General features: G+C 37.7%; 1 protein-coding gene across 1 annotated transcript in view; it reads right to left on the reverse strand.

The window, feature by feature from the left end:
• Positions 1 to 19,239, reverse strand: part of DYNC2H1 (dynein cytoplasmic 2 heavy chain 1) — a 306,244-nt gene extending 287,005 nt beyond the window's left edge. Inside the window, exons 1-12 of the mRNA XM_037507914.2 lie at positions 18,929 to 19,239; positions 15,244 to 15,414; positions 14,709 to 14,844; positions 13,073 to 13,191; positions 11,417 to 11,561; positions 10,169 to 10,401; positions 6,766 to 6,900; positions 6,560 to 6,673; positions 6,341 to 6,452; positions 5,881 to 6,005; positions 4,230 to 4,405; positions 993 to 1,188 (exon numbers count right to left, since the gene is read on the reverse strand). Of these exons, the coding sequence (XP_037363811.1) occupies positions 993 to 1,188; positions 4,230 to 4,405; positions 5,881 to 6,005; positions 6,341 to 6,452; positions 6,560 to 6,673; positions 6,766 to 6,900; positions 10,169 to 10,401; positions 11,417 to 11,561; positions 13,073 to 13,191; positions 14,709 to 14,844; positions 15,244 to 15,414; positions 18,929 to 19,123 (1,857 nt within the window). The 5' untranslated portion in view covers positions 19,124 to 19,239. The remainder of the gene's footprint in view (positions 1 to 992; positions 1,189 to 4,229; positions 4,406 to 5,880; positions 6,006 to 6,340; positions 6,453 to 6,559; positions 6,674 to 6,765; positions 6,901 to 10,168; positions 10,402 to 11,416; positions 11,562 to 13,072; positions 13,192 to 14,708; positions 14,845 to 15,243; positions 15,415 to 18,928) is intronic.
• Positions 19,240 to 25,754: the final 6,515 nt, after the last annotated feature.

The raw sequence follows: 25,754 nt of genomic DNA on the forward strand, positions 1-25,754 counted from the left end.
GCCGCCGGTAAGGGTCCCACAAAAAAAAAAAAAAAAAAAAGATATAGTCAAAACTTTCAAAGTGCCAAATCTGATAGCAACATATTCATATTTAAATTCTCACTGCACTGTGTGTTGGCCATGCTCAATGAATCTCTGTAGAATGAATGGATAAGTGAAAGACCAAATACATAAGATACCGTTCCCTTTGTGACCCTGCAAAACTTAAATAAACAATTGAGAAAAAAATTCTACTACAATATGAAAGTTTTCTAAGAGTGATTTACATGCTGCACACAAAATAAGTAATAATCATTAAAGGAAGATACAACAATGGAAGTGACTTTGGAGTTGGAGTTAAAGGATGACTGAGTTTTCCATTCGGAGGGAACAGATATATCAGTTCACAGAGAAACATTCTGGGAAGAATTATTACTGAAGCATAGGGTACCGTATGGGCAAAGAATAGAGGTTAATAAAGGTCAAAACCAGTAGGGTTAGTTAGGACAACGCCTTGCATGTGTTGCTAAGGAAATAGAGAATGAGATCATAATAGTTGGTTTTAAAAAGGAAATGATATGATATATGACAGCAATTGCTTAACAAGCAGACTAAGGAATGACTAAAACAAAGACTAATTCATCAGCTCATTGGTTCTCTTAAAAATTTGTCCCTGTGAGTCAGGCAGAAGAACCTTTCATTAAAAGGTACTTTAAGACCCATGCAAGTAACAAGAAAAGAAAAAGGGGAATGAGAATAACAGTCTATTTTTTCAAATGTACTTAAAATGAAAAGCAGTAACTATAATACCTCAAATCAATAAACTTCTACATAGATTTACAAAGCAAACTGTGTACTACAGTTCTTTAGGAAACCACAGTTCCACAAGATTAGTGGTGCCATTACATTAGCCTAAAAAAAATCAAAAGAAAACAAAATCCTTAAAATATTTTAGTTTAATATGATGAACTCAGAGTAGCCATGTTTTCAAAAATATTAATATAATTTCATACTTGTTTAAGAATAATTGCTTGCTTGCAGAATTTCTGTGCTATGTTGGCAACTTGCTGTATTTTGGCAGGAATAACAAAGCCAAGGGCAGAAAGCTGACGAACTTCTCTCAGAAGAATCACCAAACGATCTGAATAATGCACTTTTAACGAGCCATCATTAGGATCCAATTCCATAATGCGACTATTAGCTTCAATGCTACAAAATAAAATGATCTGTTAAGTTTCATGATCTCACTCTTGACTATTTGAAAAAGTTTTACAGCTTTTGTATAAACATAAAATTAACTCAAAGTAAAGTAATTCTTTTTAATAACAGTTTTCAGTTATCTTTTTTTCAGATGGTATCTCTCAGTTTGGATCTTAGTAACAAAATGCAGCATCTAAAATATAAACGTCATGTTAACATTTCAACCAAGAAGTTTGAAGTTGAAACAGTTAATCTTTTAATCTCCAGTTAAGATTCAAATTTGACAACTTTACTGTAAAGAAAAAAGATTCTGACTCATTTTCTAAAAGGTAGTTAAGATTATTTTTTCAGTCATTCTAATTGCCTCTTCAACCCTTTAACAAAAGTATTAAAGATAAGCACCAAGAAGATAGGAGTAGAGGTGTTGAGGTGTTTCATTCCTCCACTCTAATTGCCCTTGCTGCATTTCTTATAAAGGTCATAGGGCAAATTTACATTTTGCACTCAAAACAACATGGATTGTGAAAATGCTGGGTGAAATTAAGCATGAATTATTATTTCATGACTTAACATTCAGAATCAGGTTTATATAACACTCATTTCTTCAAAGATTTCACAAGAGAATTTGTAGGTCTTAGAAAGACCTGCTACCGAAAAGCAAATAACGAATCCAAAACAGGGTTTTGTTTTTTTTTATATTTTTGTGGATGGATCAGTCTACAAACATGTAAAATAAAGCATAATCAAAAGAAGACACCCTAAAATAGCTATAATGATTTGACTCAAACATTCCTTTTATAAAACCTGTCAAAAAAATGTAATGATGGGGCCTCCCCAGTGGCGCAACGGTTAAGTGCTGGGCTGCGAAGCTGCCAGCAGCCTCTGCAGTGCCAGTTCGATCCCAGGCCGGCCGCCTGCGAGGGTCCCACATGGTGCACAGACCTCTCCTGCCACGCCCACTGCTCCCTTCAGCAGTATACTTCGTCAGTCTGCCTGTTCTGTTCTCCACTCTGGCTCTGGTGAATTCTCTTACCCTCCTGTGCTTCTGACTGTACCCAGTGCTTATATAAATAAATAAATAAATCTTTTAAAAAAATGTAATGATGACCCCCAATTAATGTTTAAAATTAGTTTCTATATAACAGTGTTTCACAAAATGTCTTCCATAAGACTCTTTCTATTGGACAATCATAATGCTGCACCACAAATAAGTGGGGAGAGGGTGGTTTCATTGCCAAGGAGGAAGCAGTGCATTAGAAAAGTAAGATAGTTTTGTTTGCAGCAGGCCTCAGTCCTTTGGGATATGGCATACATAGCAGATTTCCACCGAAGCTGAAGAGATAACTTCCAATTTTCCAAAATTGGTTGACTAAAGAACTTTTTTTTTTTTTATAGCCCAGGGGACCTCTCATATGTTACATTCAGTATAGAATGGGAAAAAGCTAAACAACATAAAGTTCTATCTTTATGCCCTAGCATCTTTTGTTTTTGGGTTTTTTTTTGTTTTTTTTTTTTTTTTTTGTTCTTCCTCTGGAATCAAAATACTAGATAAAAGAAAAAAAATTCATTCACCTAAAAAGATACAACTTTATACCTAATTATCCTTTATAACAAAACAGAGGAAATAAACAGAAGTTCTTATTACAGACAGTTACATTTTTATTGAAGTAACATTGGTTTGATTCATTTTATATTGTTAGAGTTTCTCAAAACTTATCCATAAAACAAGTATCCAAAAACTAAAATGTGGTAAGTTTCAAAAAATATAGACCATAATATGTTAGGGGAAGTTCACCTGAACAAAGAAACAATAGTTTTTCTAGATCAACCACTTTAAATACTCATTACAATAAGTAGGTGAACACACTAAGTTATAATGGATATTGTTCAATAAGTACGTATTAAAGCTTTGCTATGTGGAAAACATGAAGAAATACTCCCTGTCTCAAGGAATTCAAAATTAATGAAACTTCATGCTTTATGTGTCTGTGCATATTATTAATATTATTATTATATATATAAAAAGGTGGTGTGAAAAGGTAGAAAAACATATATGAATACCAACAACAAAACCAAAAGAGGGAAAGCCTTATTTGATAATGGGAATTTGCAGTTCTGGGAAACAGATATGAAAAGCAAATAACTATATCATCATTTTCTGACCCTAGTGACTTAAAAATTCATAATTGAAAACTAACAAAATAGCTTACATCAGAAATCTAGGACAATAAATGCTGACAAGGATGCAGAAAAACAAGAACACTTGGCCACTAATGATGGGAATTTAATTTGGTGCAGCCTCAATGGAAAATAAGATTACTTCAAAAAATAAAAATGGAAATACCTTATGATTTAGCAATACCAGAATACAAAAACTCTAAGACAAAGACAATTCTGCACTCCCATGTTCATAACAGGACTACCCACAATACCAAGTGGTAGAATCAACTGAAGTGCCAAACAACAGACAACTGGATAGAAATTGTGGCATATATACTCAATGGAATCCTATCAGCTATTAAGAAAGAGGAAATAATAACTTCTGGGACAAATGGATGGATTTTTTTTTTTGTTATTTTGCTTTTTATTTCTCTTTTTTTTTTTTATATTTTTTTTTAATGGATGGAGAAAGTAAAAGATAGCTACTGGATGGTTTCACTTATTTGTGGACTGCAAATAACCAAAGGAGAAAAATTGGCAAAGCACAGCAAAATAATTCTTATACTCTGTGAAAAAAACATCCTAGTTACCACAGGGAATGTGGAGAAAGAAGAGGGATTAAGTGACAAGGGGATAGAACATCAACCGGGGGGAATTTTGGTGGAGGGTGAGTGAAGCATGTGCACATATGGAGGTGATATAACCCCAAAATGGATCTACGCAAATGACTGACAAAATAATAAAATTTCAGGAAAAAATATTTTAAATAAAACCTTAGAGGAGGAATAACATTTGGAGAAAGGAGAAGCATAGATGATTAATTATATCAGCCATTTGCATTAATAACATAAGATTCGTATATAGATTTCACTATTTAGTATAATACTTACCGCAAACCAGATCTGGAATCAGACAAACCAGACTGAATATCCCTGGACCAATCATCAAATTGTTCTTGTTCATATAGCTTAAACTGGTCTAAGAGATCTTCAGCACTTCGATGGAAAGAGCGAAATCCTGACAAGTCAGATAAGAGGGCCTCTGCAATCTTGATAGTATCATCCACCTTAAAAAAGTCAAATTACAAGAATATGTATTATTTATTTGTTTGTGTTTTTTTGTTTTGTTTTGTTTTGTTTATACAAGCACTGGGTACAGTCAGAAGCACGGGAGGGTGAGAGAATTCACCAGAGCCAGAGCAGGGAGCAGAGCAGGCAGAAGGACAGAAGTACACTGCTGAGGGGAGCAGCGGGCGGCAGGAGAGGTCTGCGCACCATGTGGGACCCTCCTCCTGTGGCCGGGGAGCAGCCGGGGATTGAACCAGGCCCTCCTCCTGTGGCCGGGGAGCAGCCAGGGATCGAACCGGCGCCGCAGAGGCCGCGGGCAGCTTCACAACCCAGCGCTCAACCGCTGCGCCACCGGGGAGGCCCCAAGAATATGTATTATTTAAATTCCTAACAAAGTAGCATAAAGTGAGCCTCTTTGATCTGTGATTCAAAAACTATTTCCCATTCATCTGTAAACAGCAAAATAGAAGATTTGCCAATGAATATGTGAATATCAACCCCTCCTTTGCCTCTGAATTATATAAAATTCAGAATAACAAAACATAATTTGAAGGTTAAGATAAGGAAAATTTACATCTAAAAATATTTATGACCCACTGGCTTTCAAAGAACATTCCAAGAGTTCAATGACACTCCTAAACATGTTAAGTAATAATTTTGCCCTCTGCTAAATGTTCCATTTATTGAAACAATAATTAGGCCAATTTGAATGCTAATTAAAGGAAACAAATGCCTTTCCTTCACAATTGTACAAAGAATATTGTAGCATCCTGGAAAACTGACTGATAATCAGGCAAAATATTCCAGAAAATCAAACATCAAAAATACATGTAAGTATAAATTTTCAAATATGCTGGCCTTTATAATACTCTGTGTCCTCTTGTTTTTAATCACAGTTTATAGCCAACTAGTATTTATTGTGAGTTGAATTGCGAGAACTGAAAAACTTACTAATTAATAAGTCCATAAGATTCTGAGATCAATTTTGATAATATTGACATATTAATAGTTCTTTAAATCTATAAATTACTGCCAATACCTTCATTAATGCTTCATTACTTTCATTAATGATCATCAGATTCCTTTAACTTCTTTTCAAACCAAAATGATTTACTTACCTAAACTTACTTGCAGATAGACTTTCAAACTCAATGATTTGGAAATGGTACCATTGAAAATCATAAACTTTCAAATGATTTTAAGTGTAAAGCATACTTTCCTCTTAAATATTTTTTTAAGAAGGCACTTACCTGAAACAACTGCAACTGGAATGATAAATGATTTTTTAATTACAGCTCTACAAGGAATGAGTGGAAACTACTAGAACCACCCTGCATCTTTTTTCAGACTTCCATATTTCACATGAAAATCAGGTGGATGTGCCAAAAAAATCAGAGAATGCATTTTAATAAAGAGTGCCTTCCACATTAATTTAGCAGATTTTAAGTATTCTTCAGTTTATTAAAACTAATACCTTCAGTTCCAACTGGCGAACCCAAACAATATTATTGACAACTTCTGAAAGATTTTTGCCAGAAAGTGGTCCAGAAGCATCACCAGGAATTCCCCGGCACCGATTCTCAAAGTCTGACCGAAAATCTATAAAACATAAATCAAATAAATTACACACATTCAGCAAGGACATCCTAAATGCCCTATATGTACCAGGAACAGGGTGAAACATAAAGGACAGGAAAATAGTAACAGGTCTTTATCTCCAGGAACCTTATCATGTAACAAGTGAGACAGAGAAGGAAACAAAAAAACAGTTAATTTTAAAAATATGTCATTTATACCAGAAATAGTAAGTTAATCTTCAGTATACAAATGTGATAAAATACAGCTTTAATCCCAAATGATATGAAACAAGGGAAAAAATTAACCTACAAAAATACATTCTGAAGCAAACACTATAATCTCTAATAAGTTTTTACCTCTAACTGAGTCCACAAGTCTTGCCAGTAAAGTTTCTCTTTCTAACATCAATTCTTTGCTTATGGTAGGACGCTTCACCAACTCTTTGTATTTCAGAAATGCTTGAAGAAGCTAATATAAAATAAAATACATCGATTTCAGGTGGATTGACTTAGCAAATACATACATATTTCCTAAATTTACTTAAGGAAAATACAAAAGTTATTTTTATATTTTACCTGCTGTGGACTATCTTGAATTTCTGAAATATAATTTTTCAATTTTCCTGCTATTTTTTGTTCCGCAGGTGCAATCATTTTTTCATACTGAGACACTGCAGCTTTCCATAAAGGCTAAACAAATTAACAACATTTGACTTAATATTTAAAAATTTGGCCTTTACAATGACAAAATAAACATATATATAAAAACACATATATTAAACCTCAGTATATGGATTATATTGCACAGGATTCAGGCCGGTAAAAGGTTCAAATACTCGTGCCAGGCACATGCGTTTCTCTTCACTGGCTGGTAAGAAATAAAGAAGCTTCTCATGAATCGTTCTAACAGCCAAGACCTGAAACATAAAACATCAAAATAAGAAAAGGGGGCCTTCCTGGCAGCACAGCGGGTTGAACGCAGCACAGTGAAGCTGTCCTGTCCGCAGCCTCTGCAGCGTAACTTCGATTCCCAGCCAGCCAGGAAGATACCCACATGGCACGGCAGACCTCTCCTGTCGCCCACTGCTCCCCTCAGCAGTGCTTTTGGTCCATCTGCCTGTTCTGCTCCCCGCTCTGTCTCTAGTGAATCCTCTCATCCTCCCATGCCTCTGGCCTGTACCCCAGTTCTTGTATAAAAATAAAATAAATTTTTTTTTAAAAAAAGTAGTTTAAAAAAATAAGAAAAGGTATTTAAATCAATAAATCTGTATAAATAGGTCTAAAACCTAAGATATTGGGCAAGAATTTTTTTAAACTATGTTATCTAAAATAAATAATAAGGGCCTCCCCGGTGGCGCAGCGGTTGAGCGCTGGGTTGCGAAGCTGCCCGCGGCCTCTGCGGCGCCGGTTCGATCCCCGGCTGCTCCCCGGCCACCGGAGGAGGGTCCCACATGGCGTGCAGACTTCTCCTGCCGCCCGCTGCTCCCCTCAGCAGTGTACTTCGGTCCTTCTGCCTGCTCTGCTCCCCGCTCTGGCTCTGGTGAATTCTCTCACCCTCCCGCGCTTCTGACTGTACCCAGTGCATGTATAAACAAAAACAAACAAACCAGCAAACAAATAAATAAAGCATGCCTCTATAAAAAAAAAAAAAAAAAAAAAAAAAAAAAAATAAAATAAATAATAAAACTGAAACCCAAATCTAGAAAATTACTACTCATCAACATTGCAATCTTCAGACCAAACTTTATCATCCCAACAACATATATTAGCATAATCAAATCCGGTGAAAATATCTGTCTAAATATTTTAAGTTATATTTAACAAAAATTTAGTCTATTCTCAATATAATAAAAACTTCTAATTTTAATTATCTGCATTAAATTATACTTCTAATAATGCAACAATATGTTAACCCTATTATATATAATTTACAATTGGAAAATAATTTATTGCATCTTGTATTTAAGATTTCGGCCAACAATCAAAAGTTAATAGAAGACATTATAATCTTCCATTTCAGTAGAAGCTATTAGAACAAACTCAGTGACTTAGTTTTCTCTTGATAAAAATATCTATTTAACAATTTTCTCTACTGAGAAGACCCAAAAGCATTGAAAACTAAATGATGTTTAGTACTTATGCAACCAAACATCTTTGCTACTTTTTCCTACTAAAAAGATCCCAGCTCCTTGGAGAAAAGACAAATTCCAGATACAAGACAGAAAATGTACAAAATAGGTTGGTGCATGTAGTGATACCTGAAAATAAGAAAGTTATCAAGGAAACAATGAATTCACATCAAAATGGCAAAAAAGCCAATCAAAGGACACTCACAGCCCAAACATGGAACTGTTTGAGTATGGTAATAATAACTACAATGGGCTAAAAGGCATAACATATAAAAACTCATTACGATACTGAAATACTGAAACATTTCATTGTTCACCTGTAGAACCTACTATGACACTAATTTATTGGTCTAAAAATAAAAGGAAAGTGGCAAGTGTCTACACTTTCATTCTATATTTCAGAGCAACTAAAAAGTTCATGAGGTGTAATTCTTCTATATGGAAAAACTATCACTAATAAATGCAGGAAGAAAAACCGAACTAGAAAATTTTGTAACTTTGCATGATCATCAATAACTGTGAAAACCATTACGAAAAAGTGGAAGGGACATTGTATTAGATGTATCAGGCCTATCATATCTGAAACCACAGGTCAAATTTAACTAAAAGTGAGAAAAACAGATACTACATGCCTCCAGATATCACATATAAAAACAAGTATACACAGCACAATTCAAGATGAAGCAACTTGATTCAAATTAAGTATAAAAAAGTTTCTGAGGCAATCAGGAAAAATTGAACATTGGCTAGATTTAAAAATATTAGAAATTACACTCATTTTGTTGGGTGTAATAGCAGTATTGCAGTTATTTTTTTAAAGATTTATTTTTATTTATTTATGCATACAAGAACTGGGATACAGGCCAGAGGTGTGGGGGGTGAGAGGATTCAGCAGAGACAGAGTGGGGAACAGGTGTATCTACTAAAATACACTGCTGAGGAGAGCAGTAAGAGAGGTCTGCTGCGACATGTGGGTTAGCTCCCTGGCTGGGGACTGAACTCATGCTGCAGTGGCTGGCAATAGCTTGATAGCACTGAGACTTTAACCCCTGTGCCACCAGGGAGGCCCTGGTGCAGTTATGTTTTAAGGATGAATGTTTATGATTTAATGGATTGGGTTTAAAAATACTCTAGAAAAAAAAAAAGGGCAAGTCAAAAAGCAACGATGGAGGGCCTCCCCGGTGGCGCAGCGGTTGAGCGCTGGGTTGCGAGGCTGCCCACAGCCTCTGCGGCACCAGTTCAATCCCTGGCTGCTCCCCAGCCACCGGAAGAGGGTCCCACATGGCGCGCAGACCTCTCCTGCAGCCTCAGCAGTGTACTTTGGTCCTTCTGCCTGCTCTGCTCCCTGCTCTGGCTCTGGTGAATTCTCTCACCCTCCCGCGCTTCTGACTGTACCCAGTGCATGTATAAATAAAACAAACAAACAAATAAATAAAAACATGCCTCTATTAAAAAAAAAAAAAGCAATGATGGAACAAGAACTGAATAATGCAATGACAGTTGAAATCTGCATCTTATTTTTCCGTACTTTTGGAATTTTTCCTTGTGAAAAAGATTTAAAAAAACAAATCCCCCAAGAACTACACTTACCCTAAACAGAGAAAGAAAAAGTCAGCTTTTCACCTCCTCATAGTCTTCTTTTGTCTGCCTCGTCAAGGGAAATACACAGTTCCACACTGAACTCATAACTTATGTAACCTAAGCCACTGTTATAAAGATTTCCACCTAGTGCTCCACTGAGAGCACTAGTGCTGAGAGTTTCCATACACTGACAAGTGCTAATCATCTGTTTTACTAGGAACAACAGAAGTTGACAATTTGCTGAAGAGACACACACCAAAGAAAAAGAAAGGAGGTAGAGAGTAGCTCTTTGTGCCCACTGTGCCCCAGCACTATACCAGGTGACTACCCTCAATTACTTCACATGAACCTTAACTCTTATCTCTCCCAAAAGTTTAAATCATTTCTATCACATATGTGATTTATTAATTATTATATACATTCAACGATGTGAGAACCCACTTCACACTGAAAAGATGCAATAACCAACTGATACCTCTTCAAGACGTTTGCCAAGTTTGTCCAACGTTTCAGGGAAATATTTTTCATTTTTCCACGGGTGAGGAACATAGCGCTGCCACACCTGACCCGTTAGATGATTACAGGCAATCACCCACTGCTCACAAATTGAAATACCAGCTTTCAGGTTTTCTTTCACAAGATAATAAGAATCTTCCCACAAGTTCAAAGTTCCCAACTTTTTCTGAACAAACCTTCCAAATGAACCACCTAATAAAACACAATACAGATATTTTAATGGCAATTTCTATTTCATAATAACATGCAAATTAACAAACTAAAGATCTATGAAATACTATATGCATACCTTTAAACTCACACTATTGATAAGAAATATTTATCAGAAACTGGACCTCCCTAGGGGCTTAGTGGTAAAGTCTCAGGGCTATCATCACTACAGCCTAAGTTCAATCCCTGGCCAGGGAACTAACCTACATATGGCCCAGCAGACCTCTCTTGTCCCACACATTGCATTCCCCTTAGCAGCATATTTCAGTAAATCCACCTGTATGCTCTCCACTCTGTTTCTTATAAACCACCCTCCCCAACACTTCTGGCCAACACCCCAGTTCTTCTATGCAAAAATAAATATTTAAAAAAAAGAAATACTTATCAGAAATATACATGCACACACACATTTGTGTTTCTGCATCTTTCAGCATATATCATGTATACCTTTCAAGTGTAAAAATGTATATATACAATTTTGTTTAAAAGCCAAAATACACCCTCTGGATGTAGCATTATGTAATCAATTCTCAATTACTATTTATTCTACTCTTGTTACAAAAAAAAAAAAAAATTGCTGCAATAAGTATTCTTGTATACACAGCTTTATGTACTTATGCAATGTTTCCTAAGTATAATAATGATAATGATTTTTTTTACATCAAAACTTATATACACTTTTACTATCACTAGAGAAGGTATATATTTTTTAAAGAGTTCTCAGTTCATACAAAATGACATCTAGATTCACAGATACACAGGTACTAAAAATCTATGTAAATTGGGTTGTATTAATAGTCAAAAAATTAAAAATACATGATTCAAATTAAAAAAATGTATACAAATATCTATTTAAATAATCCTATATCCTTAGCTTTGTTACTTTAAGCAAAAATTATTATATTAAGTAGCATTTTAAGTTAGTACATAAAAAAACTAGAAAATAAAGTAAGACAGGCTTCTTAAAGTTCAAAAGTTCAGTTTATTTTACTGGTACCTATGATGTCTAAGAGATGTAGCATCCTCGACTCGGGATAATGATCATGCTCTGTTTGTCTCCACACATCATCTACAACATCTCGAGTAGTCTCCACCAAGTCAACCACTTCCAATAAGGAGAGACCATCCAAGTTATAAAACTCCTAAAACCAAAATGCATTCACTTTTAAACATACTCATGTCTGTGTCTTGAACACTATAGAAAATATTCTCAGACTTTTCAACTGATATGACTAATGGCAGCCATATTATTTTATCTTCCTTTTTTCTACCAGATTTAGAACTTCAAGCATTACCCTCTAACATCTTACACAAACATTAATTTCATAAAATTCAGAAGAAAAAAATAACCACAAAATCTATTATTTAATCTTGCTTAATTTTCTTGAAATTTGGATTTCTTCTATTTATGCAGGAGAGGTGGCTTTAACTCCACAACTGTACTATCACATCTTTGTTCCTTTGTGTTGTATAATGAATAACACAACCATAGCTCAAAGTTCATTATTCTGTATTACATCATTGTTACAATGCAAGTTAAATTATTACAAACACTAAAGTGCTATTATTTACATCATACTGGGAACAAACAGAAAATTATTAGCATTTTTTAAAGATTTATTTATTTATACAAGAACTGGGGTACAGGCCAGAGGCGCAGGAGGGTAAGAGGATTCACCAGAGAGAGCAGGGAGCAGAACAGGCAGATGGACAGAAGCACTGCTGAGGGGAGCAGCAGGAGAGACAGGAGAGGTCTGCCACGCCATATGAGTTTCTCCCTGGCCAGCCGGGAATAGAGCCGTCACTGCAGAGGCTGTGGACAGCTTCATAGTGCTGCACTCAACCCGCTGCACCACCGAAGAGGCCCGAAAATTATTACTATTTTGAAAAGAATAGACTTTTTGCAACCATACTTAAAATAGTCACTTATCCTCTAAGTATAATTGGACATTGGATTGATTAGCAAAGAATAATCAATCAAAAAAGTATAAAAATAAGACTGTGTCTTTCAGATTACTTCAAAATTCTAATTTGAATAAAGTAAGCATTCTTTTTTCAAAAAAACACCTAGTACTTTCACTTGTTAGTATGTCAGGTTTTTGCTTTTTGCTTTCATCCTACAGAAAAGGAATTATTTTCTCAAGACAAATATTTACTAGGAATTACAATCTAACTCTTAATAGTTTAGATTTCTAAGTTACACTCATGTTAAACACATCTCTTAACTAACTAAACCCCACTAACGTATGAAGAATACATTTTGTTCACAACAATTTTAAACAGACTTAAATCTAGCAAAAATTGAATACCAGGGCCTCCCTGGTGGTTTGAGCGCAGCACTGTGAAGCTGTCCACAACCTCTGCAGTGCTGGTTCAATACCCACCAGCCGCAGAGATACCCACATGGCAGGGCAGACCTCTCCTGTCTTGCCCGCTGCTCCCCTCAGCAGTGTATTTTGGTCAGTCTGCCTGTTCTGTTCCCCGCTGTGTCTCAGGTGAATCCTCTCATCCTGCCACACATCTGGCCTGTACCCCGGTTCTTGCATAAAAATAAATAAATCTTTAAAAAAAAAATTATCCTTTAAAAAAAAAAATCAAATACTAAAATATTTGCATAAAAAGCCTGACATATAACAATATAGGAATTACATACTCTGGCTATTGTTTCAAATAATTCTTTAAAATAACTGGCTCGCTCTTTACTAATCTGCTTATTTCCACGATGAGCTTGTTCTATCCAAAACTGGAACTCATCATTTGGTGTAAGAATACCTGGAAAAAGTGAAAAGGGGAAAAAAAAGAAATAGCAATTGAAAGGTCAGATGGTCATCTGGTTTATTTGCTAATTTGGGTTATGTCTATACGCATATCTCATACTCTTGAAGATGGACACAAAAAGAGTTTTACAATTTCTACCAAGAGAAAGTCCTTACACAAATCCAATGGAAACAACAGCAGTATCAAATTTACACTGCTCGTCAAGTTTTTTGCTTAGTATGACTTCTATATGCTTTTGTAAACCATTCATAATTATCTGTCAATTTGTATCCTATACTATGGATCCTGCATCTATGAGTTTACTTCTTCAACACAATGCTTTCTTAAATCTAATTCTAATGAACACCATTAAATTGGAAGTGAATATAACTTAATCAATAAATGTTTTGATTTAATTTGAAAATTCAACAAAGTATAAGTTTTACTTCTAAATTTCCCAAAAAAAGGAATACTCTCTAGTTGCCTAATCAATGCTGGACATAAATACAATATTCTTTCTGGGTCTATGAGATACAAAAAGCATCTAGTTTACTTTTCAAGCAAAATATAAAAACATATGAAGTATTTTAAACTTGTCATGCAGTCCATATTGAAAAGTCCATATTGTCATGCAGTCCTCATTGAAATAATGTGGATAGCCACATGAAAATTAAAGTTAGCTTCAGATAAAATATACTTAAATAAATACATTTAAATAAAAGTCAATGGCTTATTTTCTCTGCAATCCTTATAATTATGGATTCTGTATGTACAATCTCTTACTTGCTAACATTTGTGTCCTGAAATCAACACTTTCAGTGCTTTCGCAGCATGTCCAGAGCAGTGAGAGACTTGAATCACCCCACACATACTATTCACACATGAGATTGAACAACGTGCCCTCTGCTTTCTGGTTTCCTATCGGCTACTGAAAATAGATGTCCTTTCTCAGTGCATTTAGTGCCATTTTTTTTCACATCCCTATGCTTTTTCTTGGTGATTTCAGAGTTTTAAACAGACTGAGATAGTGTTCCTTAGCACAAAAACACCGTAATGTAGCTTACAGAAAAAATAAATGAGTTGATAAGCTTCATTCAGGCATGTGACAGTGCTGGTGATCTGAGGTTAATGTTTATCAACAATAAATGTGTCAAATAAAGTCTCTTCAACAGAAACAGACATAAAACAAGATTACATGTTGGCCAGGTATGAAAAAGTTGTGCCCAGAGGCTCCAGGAACTAAGTCTCTATTTAGTAGTTTAGTATTCATTAACTCAGAGCTCACAATGAATGTCTTTATAGAAAAAAATTACTGCAAAGAAAAATCACCTATATTTTCTATTTCCATGAATTATACATTGTTAAAGATCACATTTTACTCTTCTCCAAATTCACATATTTCTATTGTCTGAAAAGAGTTTCAGCCTCATAGAAGTTCCAAACGTGTGAAAATAAATCTCTGAAGAAATACATTAATTTGCTAATTTACTTATGAAGTAATTACTTTCTTCGCTTAAGCTAAAACTATATACCTCGTGTGTCATCTTCCTTATATTTCAATTTTAATAAGTTAGTATCTGATCTTCGTAGAACTATACCCAGTCCAGCTTCTAGTTCACTCAAAAGATTCTGAAGTTTGGGATCAAAGTTTCTGTTCCATTCCTGATCCTAAATTAAAAAGATAAGAGCAAATATTGTCAAAAGCTTCCAAAAACAGTGTTTAAAGAACTAATTCCAAAAAGACTGCAACTTCCTCCGTCTCATAAATGAGGAAAAAGAATACCCTCCACAGTTAAAACTTCATGAAGATCAGCTACTATAGCCATGTAAGAGCTGATGTGTATTGCATTTTATACCTTTCGCTAATTTGTCAACAAAGTTTACTTTAAAATTTATAAAATTAAAGAGAAGATACATTTTAATTTAAAACTAAGATAAATGTTAGAAAATAAATTAAATAAGTAAATAAAATGGTACTTTTGTATGTATGTATGTATGTATGTATGTATATCTATCCAAATACTGAGATTACAAAAAACAGCTATACAGCTACTTTACTTTACTCACCTTTAACAACATAGGTGCAAATACTTGCCGTACTGCCTGGTAAAGGGAATTTATAGGTGATTCTAACATGGATGAAACAAGAATGTTATTATGTAGATTCTGATCAGTAATCACTTCAGGTCGCAGTTTGAAAAACACCAGCACTTTATCTTTTGTGTCAGCAAAATCAACCTAAAGTGAAAAGCAAATGATTTTTATAATTTTAATACTATATTTGTAAAACTTAGTATTTAAAGAAAAGTTTCCCTAAAATGTTATAGTACTAAAATTTTAGCCCTTGTAAAAAAGTTACTTTGAAAATTATAAAAATTTATGCTCCTTAATAACACCTGGATTTTAAAAATGTATCTCTACTTATATGTGATAGTATCATAAACCTACTCTGATAAATGAATTATAACTAGAAAGCACTATATAAATGATGTTGACATACACCGGTAACTACTCCATTTGAGTCAGATTATGTAATTCTGTTACAGATCAAAGTTGTGTGTCCCACACTGAGGAACAGTAAGCTTCTCTACTGTATCCCAGAAAGTCTGTAACAAGAACGTTAATTATCCTCTCACCTGGAACTAGCATTTTAAATGGTGCTTTTTAAGTTGTATATAAATTCAAAACTGGGCCTCCCTGGTGGCACAAGGGGTTAAGCACAGCAGTATGAAACAATCCGAAGCCTCTGCAGCAGGAGTTCAATCCTCGGCCAGCCAGGGAGAAACCCACATGGCGAGGCAGACCTCTCCTGTCTCGCCCGCTGCTCCCCTCGGCAGCGTATTTCACTCAGTCTGCCTGTTCTGTTCCCCCCTCAGTCTCTGGTGAATCCTCTCACCCCCTGCATCTTTCTGTCCTGTACCCCAGCTCTTGTATGCATAAATAAACAAATCTTTAAAAAAAATAAAATTCAAAACTGCCCAAATGAATTGTCATGTAACTAGATTCAAAATTGGAACTTATGAGTTAAAATATAATTCACTAACATGTTTAAAAATGTTTAAAATAGTTCAGTTCATAGTAATCTGTTCATTAGTTGGCAAATAAACTGCCCAAAAGAAGTTTTTGCATTCCATAACATATTCACAGTTGTTCTCATTTTTCCAGGAAGAGAAAGCTAACATACTTTTCGATTAGTAAGATTTCATGCCACCTTCCTTTTTATCCTAATTATTCTATTTTTTAGCCACTAAGAACTGACATTTACTCAGTGTTGTTGCACTTTTCAAAATGACATTTTCATCATTAGAATCCATATGCAAGTATGATGATTTTTTTTTCCAATTATAAGTGAGAATAGCTACAGATAAGTGAATTTAAAAAATTCATCTTTTATATAATACACTCTTGTAATTTCTCCCTCCCACCTATCTGAAGGTAAAGAATTCAGAAAATACACATTTTATTATCTCACTTTGAAAATAACTATAACTATATAGTCTCTGGCCACGGCTCCTTGGGCACTATTCGGCAAGGGAGTTTTGTCCTCCTAAAGTCAGAGTCAGAGCAAAAGATCACCTGTTGACAGCTTTCATCCTTCCTTGATAAAAACAAAACTGAAAATCAGCACTCTTAGCTGCCTCTTCTTCCACTGTCATTTGTCATTAGCTACTACTACTTTTCCTTAACTTACTATAATCTGATAACCACTAATTCAAAGCACAGAGATGTTCTTTTGAGCTTGTAACTTCCTGGGATATATCAAGGAGCAGCATACTACAATCTGCTGCCTATTTTTGTGCAGCCTATGAACTAAAAATAGTCTGACAAGTTTTTTTTAAATCAAGAATTTTTTTTTTTTTAAGATTTATTTATTAGTTATACAAGCACTGAATACAGTCAGAAGCGCTGGAGGGTAAGAGAATTCACCAGAGCCAGAGCAGGGAGCAGAACAGGCAGAAGGCCCGAAGTACACTGCTGAGGGGAGCAGCGGGCGGCAGGAGAGGTCTGCGCGCCATGTGGGACCCTTGCGCTGCAGAGGCTGCGGGCAGCTTCCCAGCCCAGCGCTCAACTGCTGCGCCACCGGGGAGGCCCTCAAGAAATATTTCGACACACAAGAAAATTAAATGAAATTGTCAGTATCACTAAATGAAATTTTATTAGAATGCAGCAATACTCATTCATTTACCCACTGTCAATGGTTGCATCCACACTACAATGGCACAGCTAGAGGTGTGACACAGACTGTAGGGCCAACGAAGCTGAAAATATTACCTGGCTTATTACAAAAAAAGTTTGGCAACCTCTGTCCTAAAGCATAAACCGGATCACACCTCTCTCTAAGATACGTTCATAACTTTCTCCCCAGCTCCAGGGACAGTCAAACCCGTAGTTGATACCAATAAATATTTTTTAACTTGTTATTAAATCATGCTGACTCTCAGACATTAAAAAGTACAACTGAAGATATAAGAAAACATTTTCAAACATGACCAAAAAAAAATTATGATGTGGCATATGACTAAAAAGATACACTGTTGGGATCCACTAGAAACAGACTTAACTTTAAATGGTTAAAGCTTCAATTTTCATTACTCAACCCATGATATATTTTCACAAATCCAAATCCTCCTCGTTGTGTTTTCCCATTACACTCTAAACTGTCCGTGGCATTTACAACACTATGTCTAGATTTTGTAATTTGTTGAGAGTGTCATCACAGGGCACTAGAGAGGCTCTGGAAGGGAGAAGCAAGGGTTCCTAATTCTGTACTCTACCTATTAGAGAAGGGGAGTAGGATGTAACTTTTGTGTCTTATTTTCCTCCACCCTAAAGTGAAAATAAAAATAGTTCCTACATTACAGTGTTGTGATGGATTTTAAATGTGCTAATATTCATAAAATGTTTATACAGTGACTGGCAGTGTGAAGAGAAAGCAAGTGTTAGCTTCCATTAGCCAACCTTCTTAATATCTCATAGAGCCACCAAGCCTAGCCAAATGCCTTATATATTGAGTTCGAAATAAAAGTTTATGGAACAGAATTGAATTAAATCCAAGACTAAAGATTCAAAGTGAACGGGGCAAACGATTCAATCATCCCCAAAGATGCACTTAATGCTTGCTGTGCGTCAAATTCTCTGCTAGATATGTTTGTTGACAAGAAGAGGTTTAAAAATATACCTGCAAACTTTCACCCATTATGAACCCCTCTAGTGAGTGATTTTTTTCCTGCATATCACTGAGGTATATACATAGAGAAAGCGATATACCCTGTTACAAAAAATTGATTTTGTACCGTCTCATTTCGCAAAAGGTGTAAAATTTTAATCTTTCCCTCAACTAAATTTATTTTTAATTAAATATTATTTATATACCCTTGCTTTACAATACTATCTAAGTTTCTGGAGCGCCTGGATCTGAGCATATACCTGAGCACTCCACCCACCACCCAAATCTAGCGCCAGCCGCAGTCCCTCAAGTAAATTTAAACTCAGTGAGTAATCCCAAAAAGATAACCTGGAATTTGACACAAAGAAACTCGAAAGGGGGAGAAAACATTTTCATATCTAAGTATTACGCAGTCGGGTGCGCGGACAGGGACCCGCGCCCACCCGCTGGACCCACGAGCTAGGCCTGGCAGCCCCAAAGCGCGCACCCCCAGCCCACCAGCCCCGGGAGGCTCAGAGGGGCCGACGCGCCCGCGCGGGGCCTGGGGAAGCGGAGCGAGGCCAGCAGGAGTGCAGGGAACCATACTGTATTGGAAAAGACGATCCCGGCGTCTGTCCGCTGCACCCTGAGGAGCATCTGGTTGCCGTCGTCCAAGAAGTTGTTGACTTCGGGAGAGTTGCAGTGAAGCGGCTGGTCCCAGAGCTCCGACATCAGCCCAAAGTAATTCTGGGTGGTAGTGAAGATGAACACTTTCCGAACGTCCCCGGTTTCGCCCGCCATGGTTTGGGCGAGGGGGAAGGAAGAAGAAACTCGGCCGCAGGGTAAGGCAGGGGAGAGTGGGGTTGGGCTCCCACCCAGAGCCCGCAGCCCGGCCCGCTGAGCTTCGCGGTTGCCAGGGACAGTCGCTATGGCGACGGAGCCCTGCGGAGGCGCGCCGCGGACGCCGCCGCCTCGGGCACGAGCACGCAAAACTCTGGCGCGGATCGACCGCCTCGGCGCTCCCTAGCCGCTCGCCGCGGTCATCGATCTGAAGTAGGAGCCGCTTAGCGCGGGGTCTGAATCCTTCTGCCAATTTCTTAGATGGCACAATCAGGTGAGTGTCTTCAAGTGCAGCAGCGGAACCTGGACTTGGGGGTCCTGGTGTCTAGTGCTCCCTCTCCACCTGCAGCAAACCCCTCTGTTAATGTTTGGGTCCACATCTGTGAGGTGGGGAAATGCTACCTCCCACCCAAGGTGGTAATGAGCATTTAAGAGTTCAGTATATTGCTTGCTCCTTTCTGTATGGGATGTTTCTCACCCGCCATTATTTTTTTTTTAATACTGTTATTAATTTCCGAAAAATTAACCAGTTTTTCATTACAATCGTTACCTGAACACTGGGCCACATTTGTAAAATAAACGAAACATACAATAATACTTGTTAATTTATTTTGCAATGGGCACAACCAAATCTGAAGAAATGGGGAAGTAAGTTAGACTTCATCTTTTTTTTTTTTTTTTTTTTTTTTTTGTGGGACCCTCGCCTGCAGCCAGGGATCGAACTGGCGCTGCAGAGGCTGCGGGCAGCCTCGCAACCCAGCGCTCAACCTCTGCGCCAGCAAGGGAGGCCCAGACTTCATCATTTTTTTACCTCATGGGATCATTATAAACTACTAAACCGCTGGTCATTTATCCCAGTATTCATCAAAGACTCAGAAATCAACAATTACCAGTTACCGTGTAGCAGTATCTACAACATGCTGCTCAGTGCCAATTAACAACGTAGGCCCTGGAGACAGTCCGTTCCCTCATAGGATTTTTGGTCTACTCAGTTATCATCTTTGCCCTAATTGGAGCCTTTGGTGTTTGTGAAGCTGCTTTACAGATTGCTGTCTTAAAAAGTCTGTTGTACCTCTACCACATTATGTAATATAATGAAGCATGCTAGTGAAACTATTTTACGGGTCTCAGAAAAAAAAAAAATCTAACATATTAATAGGTAGTGGTTTCCATCTATAACAATTATTTTAGAAAGATTGATGTTATTGTCTTTACTGTGTGCATGATTGATGTTATTGTCTTTACTGTGTGCATGATTGTCTTTACTGTGTGCATGATCACCTTTTATTTTCAGGAAACAGTCTTGCTTAGACTTGTAACTGAATGCACTCCAATATTTTTTTTTAAATACATAGCCTTTTATACCATGTCAACTAATAATAAAAATGTTTACATAAACTGTTAGAGTGGTTGTCTTCTGTTTCTGTTAGGGGAAAAGGATGTCCTGAGCAAACTAACTCCATACTGGTTTTGTGGCCTCCACCCCCACAACACTGGGAACTACAAATCCCATGAGCACCAAAGGGAGGGTAGCTAGGATCCGAGGGTGGAGTTAAGCAGCCATGTTTGATATAAGAGCAGCCATGTGGGCAGGGCCACTCTCTTTGCCTCCGGCTCTGGGCTTTTTGCCAGCTCAGCAGACCATTGGGATTCTAGGTCAGCTGAACTGGTAGGATGTATTTGTGAATTTATCGCCCTCTTTTTCTCCCTGAGTTATTCAGTTCCCCTTCTCTTATAAATAAACCTTTTATTAACCTTTTGTGTCTGCCTGCAGGTTAGCATTAATAAGTCCCTTTAAAGCGCTGGGTGAGGACCCACAGTCATGCAACCCTTTTCATATCAGGGTTGCCCTGTAACATTTCCATTTTAAGCTTGTAGAATCACATGTAATTAAATCACATTTTCTGTTTCACATCTTTTAGAGAGTTTATTCTGTGAGAAAATAACTTTTTGAAATCACAATTGCAATGAGTATAGAACTTTCAAAAAATGTCAGCAACAATTTACTCATCAGGGTAGGTCAAGACAAATCTAAAGAGAGATCAAATTACTATTCCCATTTTTCAAGCATTCACTTGGCACCTTTAATCCTTAAAGATAACCAGTCAAATGTGAAATCTGAAATTTTGTACCATTATGAAAACTAATTAACTGAAACTAATCAGTCTTTTCTATCATGTTCCTAGTGTTCTTTTCAGGAACAGGGCCCTGAGGGCCTCCCCGTGGCACAGCAGTTAAGTGCCCGGTTGCGAAGCTGCTCACAGCACCAGTTCTATCCCCTGCCACCGCCGCCGGGGAGGGTCCCACATGGCGCCTAGACCCCTCCTGCCACTCGCTGCTACCCTCAGCAGTGTATTTCGTCGGTCTGCCTTTTCTGCTCTCCATTCTGTCTCTGGTGAACTCTCTCACCTCCCCACGCTTCTGACTGTGCTTGTATAAATAAATAAATAAATTTTAATTAAAAAAAAAAAAAAATAGGGCCCTGAAGTCAATGCGTACACATTTGTGGAGTTCTTGAGAAAGGGGTCCCAGATCAGTCTCCGTGTGAAGGGCAGTTCTCTCCATTAGATTCATATGAGTTCCTCATGGTCCAACAACCCATAACCAAAATTAGTCATCTGAACTTCCTGCTGGGGAAACTCTGGGAGCTTCACAGCTGTTTTAAGGCTCAAAGATTTTTTAGTCCAGCACATCAGGTTTTTTGTTTTTGTTTTTTTAACAATACAACTTCCTTAAAAACTTAGATTTTCTAATGTATTCACCTTTAGTTCCATATTCTAAATTATTTTAGTTCTTTCCTATTTTTAATTCTCAAGAATGGTATCTTTGGTTGTTCACACACATTTCTCCTCTGTCAACTTAATACTTATTTTAGGTTATCTGAAACGTAAGTTTGGATGACAAGGTTAAAAATCCTTTATCTGATCTTTGTCAAAAGTGTCTTTTTTATTTTTTAAATGAGAGATCTTTTAGTACTTTGTTAGCTAAAACTTTCAGTTTCATCTATTATGTAGGGTTTAGGATAATTAGCCTTTGTAACCCTGAAAAGCCCTTTATCTCTAGAACTCCCTCCTAATCGTCTCTCCTCTAAATTCTCATCCAAGTTCATTCTGCTTTCTTACTTGTAATATCTTGCTAAAGGCAACTATAGCTAATAGGCACTATCACTCTGCCTCCAACTACTTCCCACAGACTGAAGTGCCTCACTGGTGTCATGGTTCAACTTCCACTTCTCACTGGGAACACCTTTACTAAATACTTTACCAAGTACGGCTCTCCAGCTAACCAGCTTGCTAATCTCATTCTTGGGTGCCTGCTGCCTGACTACTAATTATATACAACATATTTTCCTTACTACTAATTCTATATAAAATATTTGAAATTGGGCCTCCTCTGGTGGTGCAGGCGGTTGAGCGCAGCACTGTGGAGCTGTCCGCGGCCTCTGCAGCGCTGGTTCGATACCGGCCTGCCGGCAAGGGTCCCACATGGCATGGCAGACCTCTCCTGTCTCGCCCACTGCTCCCCTCAGTGTATTTCAGTAGATCTGCCTGTTCTGTTCCCAGTGCTGTCTCTGGTGAATCCTCTCACCCTCCCACGGATCTGGCTGTACCCCTGTTCTTGTATGCATGAATAACTAAATCTTTAAAAAAAAAATGAAATTTCTGTATTACAGCACCATCCTTCCACTTAGGAGCTGCCTAAGTGGCATACTGATTGAGACAATGTAGACCCAAGGATGGTATTGTGTCTAAAATAATCTCCCTAAAAACAGGAACTTGCTGGAGAAATGAGAGATGGAAGATATCCCTGCAGTCTTATCACCAAAGGCTAAGATTTAGGTTTGCTTTTGGTAAAAATATATGAATGAATCCAGAAAAATCCTTTTTTCTTTAAACTGCAAAGAACTTTGTTCTGTTTGTCCTTCTAAATCTATTGCCTCCTATTCTTAGAGACTATATAATTTCATTGGAATGTCTAGAGGAGAGTTCATATTCTAGGCACCCTCCCGCTCCCCCAACCCTGTTGCACAAGTCATTAATCTCTTGCCAAGAGATTAGTTGCTTCACCAAAAAAAGCACCAAGATCTACATTCACATGGTAATCACTGTCATTGCCCAAATTTGTCTGGCTTTCCCCTTTCTTGGCACATAACAGGATTGCACTTCCATGCTCATTTTAAAGATAGGCATGACCATTTTACCCGGTTCAATCTTTGCACTGTAAGTAGAAGTGACTTATCACATATACATAGAAACATAAGCCAATGGATCACTTAGCATGTTCTTACTGTTATGCTGAGCATGTTGTGCTTACTCTTCTTACCGTTGTCCAAGATGAAGTTTTATCACCCTAGCTCCCTAAGTGACTATGATGAGCATAGTCTTCTTGATGGAGTATCATAAATAAATAATTTTTTTGTTATACAAGATTTTGATGTCATTTGTTACTGGACCAAAACCTGATCCTGTTAACAGTCAAGACATGGCAAATGTTAAACAAGCTCCAAATTTCAGAGCTTAACATCATAGACTTTTTTTCTCATTCACTTGACATTTCAATGTAATATTTGGCAGACAGTCTTCCATGTGATGATTCAGAGACAGAGGCCTCTTCCATTTGTGGCCCACTATTCTCTAGAATAATAGAGGTCTCTTGGATATTTTTTAATCTGCCTGGAGAGTAAAGAGGGAAGCCTTTGGCAGATTTTATAATTCCTGACTGCCAGAGAGGGTAGGAAATCTAATCTTACTGTGTATCAGGAATATGAAAAAACAACTTTTAGTAAGAACATACCACTCTCTATCACAGAAGCCTGGTGCTCCATTAAATGATTCATAGGTCATTTATGTCTTGACTTGCTCTAAGATGAGTGCAATGTGGGCTTCATGGATTCACAATCTGTGTAGATGCCAAGGGCCTCTTAGAAGGATCCCACAGTTGCTTTAATGGTTTGTTCTCAAAAAGCATTAAATTTGGAATAAGAATTCCACATCTTCCTTTACTCAGGGCCCCACAAATTATATAGCTAGTCCTAGGTGTGTTATACCAGGAGGTATAGCTAGAAGCCTTAACTGCATACGGAATGTGGAAAAGTTCACTGAAGGCTTGAAAATTCTGTTTATTTACCCTGTTGAGAAAACATTTTAAAAACAATGTGTGCTTTTCTTTTCTGCACATTCATGCTCATGACCATTGCAGTGCCAGACATTCTCATTGCCTCTGAAGAATTATAACCATAAAATCAGAAATGAAAAAAAAGGGTGGTTTAGGTTTTTATGTTAAAAATATGCTTTTGAGGGCCTCCCTGGTGGCACAAGGGATTAAGTCGCAGCACTATAAGCTATACAGAACCACTGCAGTACCCCCAGCCAGGGATCTGAACCCAATTGGCACAGTAGACCTCACCTGTCTTGCCAGCTGCTCCCCTCATCATTGTATTTCAGTCAATCCGCCTGTTCTGTTTCCCATTCTGTCTCTGGTGAATCCTCTCACCACCTCTCCCCCTACCCTGCCACTCCCCCGCCCCCCCCCCCACACACACCCACCCCTCTGGCCTGTATCCCAGTTCTTGTATGCATAAATAAATAAATCTTTTAAAATATATATGCTTTTAAAACCTCACAATAATTTTCATGCTACTGAAAGTCAAAACTTTATTCTCATGAGCTATATTTTCTTTTGAGACAGAAAGGCTCTTGCAAAATCAAAGTCAAGGTCATGAAAGCAGCACAGAATAGAATTTAGGCCCTAACAACCCTTCTCCACAAGCTCTTAGGTTCAAGTCCACAGGAAATAAAATTGCTTCCTGATGGTTTCATTTCATGCCATTGACACTGATTGGCCTGGCGTGGGTCATGTGTCTGTTCTGAGTCAATTCATGCCACTAAGGAAATATCTTCTGGTTGGCCAGATAAGGGTGCCAAGGTGGAGGTAGTCTCACCAGAATTGCATATTAAAGAGACTTCCAGCAGCCCTCTGCCATCGTTGGTTTAGAGACCGTGAACTTATCGAATACAGGCTAAGACGACTGTCTACTGCACAGTTTTAAACGTGCAAAAGTTTACTTAAAGACATTTTCAATGAAGTGAAGGATTGCTTACAAGTTTATGAGGGAGAAGCCTTGGGGTTGGCCCCCAAATTCCTCTGTATTAAGTCGTTTTAAGGCTTAATAATGGAAAAAAAGTAATAAGCAGTGGTCTCAGACGCGGGACACGTGGGGAGTAAAGAAACCTTGCGTTTAAGGGGTGGTGCAGAGTAAGGCGAGGGCGCCCAACGAAGGGCTCTGAGGGACACTCGGCTACTTTACCAGGTGATTCTTAACGCCAGCGCAGTGTGATGAGCAGTTTCATAGGCATCTCTTGGGGGGTTGGGGAGCAAGGCCAGCAGTTCTGGCGCGGGGTAAGAGCTGCGGGAAAAGAGTGGAGACTGACGGGACGACGAGCGGCGCTCAGCTCCCGCCCCTTCCCGCGCCGCGGGCGGACGCCCGGCCCGGCCCGTTCCCGGCCACGCCCCGGCCACGCCCCCGCGGCAGCATGGCGTCACTTCCGGCCCCGAGGGATCCGCATCCGGATCAGGCTGCGCCTCCGGCTCG

Source organism: Talpa occidentalis, unplaced genomic scaffold (genome assembly GCF_014898055.3).
Source record: "Talpa occidentalis isolate TD23 unplaced genomic scaffold, MPIMG_talOcc4v2.1 talOcc4.12, whole genome shotgun sequence".
Classification (NCBI taxonomy): domain Eukaryota; kingdom Metazoa; phylum Chordata; class Mammalia; order Eulipotyphla; family Talpidae; genus Talpa; species Talpa occidentalis.